General features: G+C 47.7%; 1 protein-coding gene across 4 annotated transcripts in view; it reads right to left on the bottom strand.

Moving 5' to 3' along the window:
* Nucleotides 1–19: 19 nt before the first annotated feature.
* The window catches only part of ARHGEF37 (Rho guanine nucleotide exchange factor 37), a 58,214-nt gene continuing 44,953 nt past the window's right edge, over nt 20–13,280 (bottom strand). For 3 of the 4 annotated variants that reach the window (XM_070465631.1, XM_070465629.1, XM_070465628.1), the window contains exons 10-13: nt 10,593–10,721; nt 7,602–7,797; nt 5,973–6,130; nt 20–3,050 (exon numbers count right to left, since the gene is read on the bottom strand). In XM_070465631.1, coding sequence (XP_070321732.1) covers nt 2,841–3,050; nt 5,973–6,130; nt 7,602–7,797; nt 10,593–10,721 — 693 coding nt within the window. In that variant the 3' untranslated portion in view covers nt 20–2,840. The remainder of the gene's footprint in view (nt 3,051–5,972; nt 6,131–7,601; nt 7,798–10,592; nt 10,722–13,280) is intronic. The other variant, XM_070465630.1, reaches the window with a different exon arrangement.

Below are 13,280 nucleotides of genomic sequence, written 5' to 3'. Positions count from 1 at the left end.
CATTAAACGAACACATGAATAAATGAGGTGCCATTTTTATATATAGCAAGCATCTAGTGAACAAAGGTCACACTGACTGGCCCTCCAAATGGTTAGAGTCACACAAATTTCAGCAACATTTCATCTTTAAGACCTTTATTCCCAGTAGTTGACATCAGTTATTCACCAAGCTAGAACTCACATTAACCAAGAATTTGCTCATCTTTTTTGAGCATTCAGATATTGTAATCTGGTCCCCATGTCTAAAACTAGGTTGGTGCCCAAAAGGTTAAACTCCATTGCAGGGAGCAAGGGGCACCCTCGTGAATCAGTCTTCAACTCTTGGAAGTGTTGTTCAAGTCACAGGCAAATACCTTTGCAAGTCTAATATGTGTGATGGCCCAGCATTGAAATAAATAAGACACAGTGCAATGGTTCTAGGCATCTGGAGGGGAAAGGCACATTACACCGAGTCCTCTGGAGAAAATTCAGGCCATTCTCCATATTCTCAGTTGTGCATTTCCTCACCCTTCAGTGACTTTTAATCTCATGGGTTATGAAAAACCACAACCCATGTGTTACTGAATACATTTTTATCTTTTTTATCTTCGATAGATTTGGTTCCAAGTATATTTTGGTTTCCTCCCTTATGCCTACAAGAACATCCAGTTTTGTTCAGGTCCCTTTTAATGGCACTTAATAAATATACATTCTAGGACCTGAAAGAACAGGCTGTCCTGATTCAAACGTCCTCTCAAGCTTTCCGTTTAAAGCATCTCAGCAAGTACAAAGTTCGGATGGGGCACATCCCTAGGTCAGAGCTTGTGACCATTTCTGACCCCAGGTCTATCTCGACCAGCACTGTGTGTCCAGGGCAGAGATCCCCAACCCTGGCCACACACTGGAAGTACCTGAGGAGCTCTCTGAATTCCTGAGGCTGGGCCACACTCCAGACAAATTGCATCAGCATCTCTGAATGGGAACCTTGCTTTAGTCATAGTTGAAAGCTGCCCCAGTGCAAATAGTAGGCTCTCAAAAGTACTGTAGAACCACATTGGTTCTACTACAGTTGGATTTCCTATTTTATTACCTGCTCTCCTGTGCTTCCTGTTTGCATCAGAAATCTGAGCAGGGAAGAGAAAGGAAAATGAGTCGTAAGCATCTTAGAGTTAATTTTGTGCTGGGTGAAAGGTTGTGGGGACTGAGTTTCTCTTGCATTATGTATGCAGCCTTCATGCTTTCACAAGCCCAGAGGAGGTAAGTTACAGACTGCCTGACACAGACATGTATACACTTATTAAATGTTCTCCAAAAACCAGAGCTAACAATTTTAGGCACTACAGTTATAATACAGAGATGTTCTTGGAATTAAGTCTAAACTGCCACCTGTTTTTACACATAATCTAATGGATTTGTTCTGAAATTTGTCATTTGTTTTAAAAGGTACACTGAATCACCTTTTCTCTCTCCTGTGAATCTTGCAACTTATCTGAGCCCAAAGCGACAACTTAGAAGTGATGATCCAACAGCTGCTGCACCCAAATTTGCCCCAGGTGGTCAGTCTTCCTTGAACAGGAACTCTTTTGAGAGGCTTCAATTTCTAGGTTCTAGAAAGGGATGACAATTAATGTGATCTCACCAAGTTCAAATGTTTGGTTACCTAGAATGCAGCAGTGGGAGGGATCATGGGTTTAAAGGAAAGGATGCCACACTGATTATTAATGTTGGTCATGGCCATGGGCATGGAGAGTGGTCAGTTGATGCCTGGGGCCATCCTGAGACCACTTTCTGCACATCCTGCAATTATGTCACACTTCATGATTTACAAGGAGCTTCGACAACTTTGGCATCTCCTCATTCTCATCACAAGCCTGGGTTAGGTCTTAATAGATGTGAAAACTGAGGTTGTGTCCTATGTCTGAGGTTTCACAGCCAACTGACATCACCTCCACTGTGGCCTCCAGGCCTTAAGCACCCTTCTGAAACCACCAGGGGTTCCCCTGGCTCCCCTTCTTCCAGAAACAGGAAACCAAGTCATAACCCATCCACCAGGCCTTTAGTTACCTGCTTCACAGTTTCCTCTGAGATTTGCATGGCCCTTTGTCCCCTAGCCCAGAGAACACAGCAGCAGTGTACAACTGCTGCCAACCTAACACACACCTCAACTGTACAACTTCATACACCCCACCTAACACACCCTCAAAAACCCCTCTCCCCTGGAGCAGCCTCTGCACTTGCCTACACACATTCCAGAATTGTGACTTGCTCACACCCACTCCAGGCCCAGCCAAAAGACTCCTGGGAACCTTTCTACTGCCCTGACAAGCCCTCGCTCCCTGCTAGAGAGGGTTCCTGTGTGTTCACTGCCTAAGGTAATTCAGCTCCCACTGTGGAGAAATAAAAGCCAACTGGTCGGCTATGGTGTCTCTATATCACAGGAAGGAAGTTAGCTGTCAAGCCAGGCAGTTCTGGACTCTCCAGGGGCCCTCCATGCAACCACACAGCACACAGGTAATGCTCATCTAGGTGACCCACTCCCATGGACAGGCTGGGGCATGAGCACAGGTAAGACCGGCCACAAGCAAATCCTGGTGCATCAGCTGGGACCTGCCATCCAGGGTGCTGTGACTCAGGTTGAAACGCCCTCTCCAGGCAGACATAATGAGCTGCCCTGGCTGGGGCCTTTCATGCCCACACACACTGGGCGTTTCAAAAGGCTCATTTCCCTCTTCCGGCTACCTTCTCTGTGCCCTTCACCCCGCCCTAACCTGATCTCCCTATCCACCCCCAACTTTGCTTCCTTTCCTTCCCAGGGTCACAGCTTCTAACCCTCCTGGAACATGGACATTAAGGAGGGCACCCTAAGAAGGCAAACTCCAGCCCCATGGAGCTGGACTTGGGGCCCTGGCCAGGAAGCTGGAAGGCACGTAGCCCCTCTGTCCGTTCACTTCCACGAGGCTCCATTCTGGGTTCCCCTTCTTGTCCTGGGCCTCCAGCACAGTCACCCGCTGGCCTGCCTGCAGACTCACTTCATGGCTGCTTCTGGCCACGAAGGGGTACATGGCCACCACCTGAAACACATGGGGAACGACACAGAAGTGGTCAGGCTGAGAGGACAGACAAACCCAACCCAGAGAAGCTGTTTACCCTCTTCCCTGCCACCTGACTCAGTAGCTGGGCAGTCAATGCCTCCCAAATGCATCCTTTGACCAAAGATGTCAGCTACCTCCACTCTGCTAATACCTACCGGATGGCAGGCTCTTTGTCTGGTTTTGGTTTTCACAGTTCTATAATTCTATTTCCTCCTTTTTTCAGATAAGGAAATTAAGACTCAGAGACGTCAAGGAACTAATTCAAAATCACATAGCAGTGACACTGACCTGTCTGACCTCAGGAGGGGTGCTCTCAGCCCACTGCTGCCATCCTACTGAGAAGAAGACTCAGAGTCCCTTCCTCACTACCCTCCTCAGATCCAAGGGTGTCATCTGTCCAGGCCAATTTCCCAGCTTGGTGTAGAGGCAGGAGGGATGGTTGGGCAACTCTGTTACTTTTTAGGGAAAGGGTCCCCCCCAAAAAAAATAATGGAGGGGAGGGCACTTAGGCTGATATTTTACCTCCCTGGGCCTCAGTTTCATCATCTGTAAAATGGAAGGATGATATCCTTCCCTCCAGATAATTGTGGGAACTTAATGGATGAATGCCTGTGCCTGGTACATAGTAAGGGCTCAACAAATGCAGGCTGCTTTGTTAATAATATTAATAATAATAATAATATTATTATTATTATTTTGGCCGTGCCATGCAGCTTGAGGGATCTCAGTTCTCTGACGAGAGATGGAACCCAGGCCTAATGAGTGAAAGTGCCGAGTTCTAACCACTGGATGACCAGGGAATTTGCTGCTTCACTTATTTTTACCACGACTTTTTTTTTTTTTTTGGCTGCGCTGGGTCTTTTGTTGCTGCAGTTTTCTCTAGTTGCTTTGTTTCTCTAGTTGTGGCATGTGAACTTCTCGTGGAGGTGGCTTCTCTTATTGCAGAGCACGGGCCCTAGGATGTGCAGGCTTCAGTGGTTGTGGCTTCCGAGCTCCAGAGCACAGGCTCAACAGTTGTGGTGCATGAGCTCAGCTACCTCATGGCATGTGGGATCTTCCCGGGTCAGGGGTCACACCTGTGTCTCCTGCACTGGCAGGCGGATTCTTTACCACTGAGCCACTAGGGAAGCCCCTACCATGATTTTTATTACTATGGGCCATGAACAGTCAGAGGCAACAGGGGACTGGAATGACCCCATGTGAGTCCCACTGAGCAGAGGCACAAAGAGGAAGCAGCTGATGTCTCTGGGCTGATGGACAGCTGAGCTCTCCACATGAGCCCCTAGGTGAGGGTTCTGGGGACACCATGCACACTGGCTGGCGATGGGGTTGAGTTGGGTGGCCAGGCTCCCTTGTGGGACCCTTGTGGGTCCTTTGTTGATGGGTGGGTGTGTCTAGCTGGAGGCAGCCCTGGTGTAGCACTTCTAGCTAATTCTCCTGGCACTGGCCTGAGAAACTTCTCAGCACGTGCCAGAGCTGTACATCACAGTTTCCATGGGCTTCTATGCAGCCCTCCCTCAGCCCATTCCAGGCTCCCCAACTATTCACTGCAAGCCTCTGGGCCCCTGCCCCTGGGCCTGGGTCCTTTCTGCTGCTCATTCATCACCTTTGAAGCTCCTCCTCCATAACTGTGCGTGCTGCCTCCATTTACTGATGCTCCCACGTGCCAGCCGCTAACTACCTAAATCAACCCTCACAGTGACCTCACTAACCTTCTTCCCCCCCTAGGATTTGGCTCTGCAAAGCCTTCCCATTACATTTTGTTTTGAGATATAATTCACATACACACACTCTACCCTTTCAAAGTGTACAATTCAGTAGTTTTTAGTATGTTCTCAAGGTTGTGCCACCACCATCATTATGTAATTCCAGAACATCTTCATCATCCCAAAGAGACCCTAGACCGCTTAGCAGTCACTTTCCACTCCCCTTGCCCCTAGCCCCTGACAACCACTGATCTACTTTCTGTCCCAGTGTAACTGCCTATCCTACACATTTTGAATAGAGAATCACACATTACATGGTCTTCTGTATCGAGCTACGTGTGGTAGCATGTGTCAGAACGTCATTCTTTCTCTTGGCTGTATAATATTTGAAATTGCATGGACATGCCAGATTTTGTTTATTCTTTCATCAGTTGATGGACATAGGTTGTTTCCACTTAGGGGCCGTTATGAATAATGCTGCGATGAACATACATGTACAAGTTTCCCATGGCATTTTATGAGAAAGATCAACACCCTTGGCAAGGCCACAGGCCCCAGTGGCTGGCCCCACCCCACCTCTTCAACAGCACTTCACTGCCCCTATCTTGCTGGCTCCACTCAGTTCCTTACTAACCGTGTCCTCCCCAGCCCTGGGCTTTGCATTTGCTGGGCATGTTTTCAGGGAAGTTCTTCCCATTCACACCCCTTTATCCAATTACTTCCTATTCATCCTTCAAATCTGAACAAAAGCATGATTCTTTTCAGAAAAACCTTCCCTAATCCTCTCCCTCACTTAAGGCTCTGGCACCTATCACTAATAGAAATTTGAGATCATTTATATGATTATTTTATTAATCACTGTTTCCCCTACCTCCTAGATTATAAATTTGAGGAAGGCAAGGGCCAAAGTTGACCTCTGCTTATCACTGTATCTCTCATCTAACACAGTGCCTGGCATATACTGAATAATGAATGCATGAATAAATGAATGAATGAAATAATCCCACTTGTTCTGCTTACTGGAGAGTAAAGGATTAGCTCTCCTCTTGAAATGGCAGGGATGAGAGTCCCCTTTCTCTAGGTACACACCTGGCCAGGACACTGGTGTGGCCACTGCACAGGGTGGTAACTCCTCCTGACAGGAGGAAAATCAAAGCCCTGCTCCAGATGGCCCCCACCCCTCTTCTAGGCTCACCTGGGTCACAGTTGGGACAGAGGGGACCGGGGCTGAGGTGGACTCTGGTGTCTGATGTTGGAAGTCTCTGTGAGGCCTCGCCTGCCCTCTGAGCTCCTCCTCACTGGGGACCACGTGGTACACCTCCAGTTTTCCAGCTGGCACGTACCCTCGATGTCCTGCAGGACATACAGAATGTTATCTGGCTGTGGATCGCCCCTTTCAGTGGTAGAGGAAGTCACTGCCATTCATGGATGTGACTGCCTCCAATACAGCTTCTCAGCACTACAGAGGACCTTGAAAAGTCATCTCAGAACCTCACAAAACCACTCACCCCACCCTGCTCTCACTCTCTCTAGCTTCTGCTTGTTTGCCCCAGTGACAGGAGCTCATTCCCCACAGAGGCAACCCAGTTCATTTGGAACAGCTCTGGCAGAGACAAAAAGTTCTTCCTTGGACTGGAATGAAAACTGTTTCCCTGGTGCTGGCACCTCTGGTCCCCTGTCCAAGCAAGGCTACTCCTCACTGCAGGACTGCCTTCCCAGGAGGCAGAAATTGCCTTTCCCTTCTCCAAGTGCCCCCAGTCCCTTCTTGTAACAGCTACCCCAGGGGTGTTCTGGCTGCTGTTACTGTGAATGGCTGTCACCTTCTGAGAGCTTGCCTGGTGCTCAACTGCACGGGACCACTTAGTCTTCATATCAGCTCTCAAGGTCAGTATTGTTATCTCCATTTTATTGCTGAACCAACAGGGCTCAGAGAGGCTCCATAACTCCTCCAGGATCATGCAGTTAGTAAAGTGCTGAGTTGGGATCCAAACCTGGTCTTCTTGACTGCAGGAGCCTTGTTTTAATCTTCATCCAGCTCAAGTTTTTCAACTAGAGTCCAGAGTTTCCCTTTTTATGATTTTTGCCAGATCTGTACCATCTTAATTATTTAATAAACTCACTTTTCAAAACTTAAGTGTTGTACTATACATTGATAACAATGAATAAAATCATGGGTTTCTGTACTAGTTATATTTTTTCTAATAAACATTAAAATACTAAATTAAAATAAAGTATCTGAAGTGGGGAAAACTGTCTGCAGATCCCCTCCCAATAGTCCTGTGTAACCATCATCTGTGGATCACATGCCCCTCAGTGGAGATGCTGGGGCATCTCGTCCTGGGTTCATGGTGCCCCTTGCTTCCTGCCCTGATGTCTCCTGGGGCACCCACATCTGAGCAGCACACCCAGGGACCTGACCAGAGCAGAGGGAGCAGGATAACATCAACTTCATTCTCAATGTCAGACTTCTGTCCCTACAGTTGGGATCCAAGTGTTCCTTCTCCACGCATTGCCATTCTTCAAGGTGATCCACAGAACTGCGTCTACACCAGTGACTTGTGAGGTCCCCAAGGCAGAGTCCTTGTGAGTCCCTGCCTTCCTTACACAGTGCCCAGCACATAGGAGGTGTTTGATACGGATGTTGCAACATAAAACAACTTCTCTTTTTAGCATCTCATACACCACACTAAGCTGGCTATGTCCCCAAGCCCTCCAAGTTCACCTGTGTTCATTCCCAGCCTGGATCTGCATAGCCAGACCCCACTGGCTCTCATTGGGTGGTTTTCCCAAAGGGCGGGGAAGTGCCCCCTGAAGTCCCATGTACCTCCAGTGTCCACCAGCCATCGGCTGCTGTTGCCTTTGGTGTCCTTGTTTTGAAGGAGGGCTACGATGTGGCCCCGAGGCAGGGTCAGGTCCAGAGTCCCAGCCCCGCTGACGTTGCTTGTCACCTGGTACAACTTTCCCGGGCCATACTTGCTCAGGAGCGCCTGCACCTGGCGTTCAGCCCCTGGAAGGAGTGGCTGGGAGAGGGAGAAAGACAGACAACAGTGCTGGAGCTGGAGGGTTAAAGCTAACAGCAGTGCTGGCCGACATGCTGACAGCCAGGAGTCCTGGGCCAAGTCCACCTCTGCTCCCCATAGACCCATCCCAGCCAGGGCAACAGCCTCCTCAACAACAAATGGATGGATCAGATGAGAAACACATGCTCTTAGTATCCAAAGGCATTTCAGAAGAAATGCATTCAGAAGAAAGGCATTTGAGAAGAAGCTTCTAAAATCCTTCTCTGGTCTCAATTTCTTGGGATTTCTAAAATCCTAAGTCAGTTTCTGAATCTCCCAGCTACAGAATTCCAGGACTGGGCCCTAAATTCTGCCCACAGCATTAAGCTAAGCTGTCCCACAGGAAAATGCCTTACACACATCTTTCAACACCAGTGAGCAAGACTATAAGTGTCATGTCAGCACCAGCTCTTACTCACCTGGGATCTTAAATAGCCAGCACAGGGCTGACACATGTAGACCCCTCACACATGGGTGAACGAAGGGAATTCAGGGTTTTATTCCATGGGTTTTGAGTCCACAAGCCTTTATTGAGCCCCCTACCATTTACAAGGCACGGTAAGCCCTGTGAATGACAACAGAGTTTTTCCTTAATGGAAATTGCCATCTAGCTAAGGAGAATGATTCAGTGCATTTTCAGAGCATCTAGAAATTTGGCACTGTCTTTGTTTTTTCATTCACTGCTTCCAACTAAAGTATTAACAAGAAGGGACTCAGGAGATTGTCCCCTTTTGTAAAACAAAGAAGCTAAAAATATTGAATATAGATTTATTATATATTCTCTCTCACTAGATATATATGGATGGACATATATTCACTATACTCTATATGGTGATTTCCAGGTGGAGAGGTGCTAGGTGTAGGGAGGTAGGCAGAGATGCCCGTCAGGGACACTTGGGCATGGACTCTGCCATCTCCCTTACCTCCAACAGGTTCCTGAATCAGGATCAAGAACCAAAAGAATCCCAGGTTTCTAAATAGGCCCACAAACAAAAGTGTAGAGACACAGTAGCTCTTTTTCAGAACGGTGGTGTTAATGCAAGTATGGGGTAGCAAACGTTTGTCTTCTTTCTCAAGTCTCTGCCCCTCCCTGTGCGAAGAACAGCAGTACTCCCTGGAGGCACTGGGGAGGCCTGCAAAGATCGCACTGGTACTCTCATGTCCTGGGGGGTGACCCCATTCCTCTGGGATCTGTACCCGTAGCCAAATAAGTCAGGAATTTATAGGAAGGTGTGTGTCTGTGTATCTGTGTGTGTGCTGCAGGGATACATGAGAGGAGAGATGGGGAAGCTGGGGGTGGGGCTGGGGTCATGGGAGTTCCTTCTCTTCCTACCGATCTGCCACACATCAGGACTAAGATGTTCCCATTTCTTTCTATTTTTATGTATCTTCTCTTCTTTTTCCTGCAATCACCATGGCCTGTTTTTCCAATAAGAAAAAATGTTATTTTGTCTTAAGTAGAAAAAGATAGAAGTTTCCACAGCTCATCTGAGTGGCCGCTCTGGTCTTGATTTCCTTCACCCTTCCTCCCCTCGGGTGGCAGAGCCCATGTAACAGCCCCAGTGAGTCCTCTGCTGGGCGTCTCAGTGTGGGCAACGAAGTGGGGACAGCTCACTCCCAGGTGGAGGCCACCCCACTTGAAGTGCACATACCCCTCTGATGCTCTTTGACATCCCCTATGCTCTGGTCAGGTGCAAAGGCCACCTGTCTCTGCAAAGTTCTTCTGGGCTCCTTTAATGTTCCCCCCATGTCTCTTGGGCCCCCTCCTCCCTTTGGGGGAATCTTGGACCTGTCTCCTGACCCTCATGTCACATCTCACATGTGACTGAATATAGTTTCAGTTTTCTCAAACCCAGGTTTCATCATACTCTGAGAGCCTCTTTGCCCTTCAGCTACTTCAATTACTAAAACATACATGATATTTTATATATTCTTTTAAAGATTTTTTAAAGTTTATATATCTTTTTAAAAGTATTAGGCTGATTTTATTCTTTTTTATGGTTTTGTCTTTATGTTTAATTGGAAGATAACTGCTTGATAATATTGTGTTGATTTTTGCTGTACAACAATGTGTATCCGCTGTAAGTGTACATATATTCCCTCCCTCTTGAATCTCCTTCCCACTCCGCCCATCCTACTCCATTATTTTATATATTCTTGAAGAATTCTTCAAGTGGACTGCAAGATATCCTTCCATTATATTTTAGAGGAAAACTATTTTACCACCCAAAAAAGCCTTTGGCCAGCCAAAGTTCTGTCAACCACAATGCAGCTGAAACACTGTCTTTTGCAATTAAAACTTTCATAGCAAAAAGAAAATCTAAATTCTTCTAGTTCAAACATTTTATTTATCCTGAATGCTTGTATTTGAAGCAAGTTCTATGAGAAAGTGATAAGGAAACAAGGTTAATTTTGCTGAAAAATCTGAAGAAGTTGCAGGTTTCAAGGTGTTAATGCCACTTGCCTGTTATGATGTCATTAAGAGCAAAATGTTTAGGTTATCTTCTTAACCAGATTTTATACTTATCAACCATGAAGAGAATGTGTGTGTGTGTGTGTGTGTGTGAGAGAGAGAGAGAGATTTCCACCCCACCCTCATCCCCAGGTCACAGAAAGGAGAGAGGGAAAGGCAACGTGTTTCTGGGGTAACAGGGGACAATTGGGAAAAGAAAAGAGGAAGGAAATAGGGGGCTGATCTCACCCCACTGGCAGGTGAAGGACTGGACAGTCTTTGAGGGGGAAGGAGGGACACTTACTTGTGTGGTGGGAGGTGGCAGCACTTTCTCGAAGTTCTCTTGAAAGGAGTGAAGCTGGTGACTGGTCTGGCCTAGTGCATCCTCCACCAGCTTCCTGAAGGCCGGCTCAGACAGGTGGTGGTGGGGGAGCTGGGGAGCACAGACACTGTCATCAGAGCCCTCCTTGGCAGAGAGGAGACCTCTCTGTCAGGGAGACCCTGACAGCCACACTCCAGCCCCAGCTGTTAGGATAGGCCTTTATGTCTTTGTCCTGGTTTGGCCTGGGTACTGCCCCACCTTCCTTTATGAAAGCATTCCTCTACAGGGGTCCAGTGGTATTGTCCCTCCTGGTGCCTGGACACAAGACTGGCAGTCACAGCTTCCCTTTTCTTATCTCTCGTGATTGGTCAAGGAGTGGACAGTGGACTAGAGCAAGGCCAATCAGAATCTTCCCATCAGATTTAGTACATGAAGGCTGTGAGTGACAGGGTGATTCTTCTTTTAGATCCTGAGATGTTAAGGCAAACACTTGGAGCTGTTGAGAGCCACTCTCTCCCAACTTGCAGAAAATGCCTGCTTGACAATAAAGCCAACCCAGAGAGGGAAACAGCCAGGAGATGCAGTGAAAGCCAGAGCCTCAACAACATTGTTTGTTGGGTCTCCCAGTTATACAATTGTATAAGTGTTCTTTATGCCTAAGCTGGTTTGGAGCCCAAGGAGTTCTGAGCGATGCTCCATCCTGGGACCTTGGCCCTGCTGGGCAACTCTTGCATTTTCATCAGACAGTCTAGAAGTGACCACGGCCCCACAGCTAACAGAGACATGTCCTCTCTGCTGGTCACCAAAACCACCAGGGCCTTTCCTCTGCCCCCAGGATGCAGAGAGATTGAGGTTCTACCATGTGGGCCTTTCCCAGGTTCCAGAGGACTTTCCAGGAGAATGGGACATGGGACACAGGAAGCTGTATTCAATCATTAACAGGCCCTAAGATTCTATATTACAAGATCAATCAAGAAATGCCCTCTTTCTGAGACTTCCATGGTGGTCCAGTGGTTAAGACTCAGTGCTCCCAATGCAGGGGGCACAAGTTCAATCTCTGGTGGGGGAACTCAAATGCCACATAACACAGTCAAAAAAAGAAAAAAAGAAATGCCCTCTTTCTGCTCTTATGAAGTTGACCTCCCCACTACAGTATCCTAGAATACTCCCCAGCCTGCATTCAGTTCATTCAGTTCAGTCCAGTTCAGTTGCTCAGTCGTGTGATCCCATGAATTGCAGCACGCCAGGCCTCCCTGTCCATCACCAGCTCCCAGAGTTTACTCAAACTCATGCCCATCGAGTCGGTGATGCTATCCAGCCATCTTATCCTCTGTTGTCCCCTTCTCCTCCTGCCCCCAATCCCTCCCAGCATCAGGGTCTTTTCCAATAAGTCAACTCTAGCCCTGCATGAAGTGAAGTGAAGTTGCTCAGTCGTGTCTGACTCTTTGCGATCCTATGGACTATAGCCTACCAGGATCCTCAGTCCATGGGATTTTCCAGGCAAGAATACTGGAATGGGTTGCCATTTCCTTCTCCCTAGCCCTGCATAGCCCAGTGTAAATACAAGAGGGTCTGGCTGCCCCAGATGGAAGACTAGAGGGTGAGAAGAGAATGAGAAGATTATCTGATCAGATTTACCCTCTGCCTTCAGGAAAGAGAAATGCTTCTTTTTGCAGATGGTTTGGGCTTAATTCAAAAACAGTGTCTGACCACCATCCCAGGTTGGATGCATGAGACAAGTCCTCAGGGCTGGTGCACTGGGAAGACACAGAGGGATGGGATGGGCAGGGAGGTGGGAGGGGGGATCAGGATGGGAAACACATGTAAATCCATGGCTGATTCATGTCAATGTATGGCAAAAACCACTAAAATATTGTAAAGTAATTAGCCTCCAACTAATAAAAATAAATGAAAAAAAAAAAAAGAAGAAAAAAAAGTTGATGTACCCATCAAAAAACAAAACAAAAAGTGTCTGAGGACAGGACTCTCTACTAAATGCTATGAGGGCCAAAAAGAAGAGAAGCTTAATGAGGGGAAACAGCTTCATCCATCACCCCAGCAGGATGCAGGCTCTGATAAGAGCTTAAGAGAAGCACATCCTGAGAGCTTCTGGAGTACAGAGGATGGAGAGATGGGTTCTCCCCCCTAGAGAAAGGGGATTCTGAGAGCTTCATGGAGAGATTCATTCGTCCCTTATTTGTGGAGGTCTTATCACATGTCCCTGGTGGCTCAGATGGTAAAGCGTCTGTCTACAATGCAGGAGACCTGGGTTATATCCCTGGTTTGGGAAGATTCCCTGGAGAAGGAAATGGCAACCCACTCCAGTACTCGTGCCCAGAAAATCCCATGGACGGAGGAGCCTGGTGTCCATGGGGTCGCAAAGAGTCGGACACGACTGAGCAACTTCACTCACTCACTCACTACCACATGTCAGGCACTGTGAAAGGTATGGGGGAGATGGGAGGGACATTCTAGGCTGAAGAAGGAGTCTATGCAAAGTGGCTGTGATCATACTCAGAAGTGGTGGGAGGCTGCAGTCGCAGAGTGAGACTATGGGCTGGGAAGGTAGTGGTAAGCGTTCAGTTGCTCAGTCGTGTCCGACTCTTTGTGATCCCATGGACTGCAGCAGGCCAGGCTTCCCTGTCCATCACCAACTCATGGAGCTTGCTC

The sequence above is a fragment of the Odocoileus virginianus genome, chromosome 3 (assembly GCF_023699985.2).
Source record: "Odocoileus virginianus isolate 20LAN1187 ecotype Illinois chromosome 3, Ovbor_1.2, whole genome shotgun sequence".
Taxonomy (NCBI): domain Eukaryota; kingdom Metazoa; phylum Chordata; class Mammalia; order Artiodactyla; family Cervidae; genus Odocoileus; species Odocoileus virginianus.
This window is presented reverse-complemented; position numbering and strand designations above follow the sequence as displayed.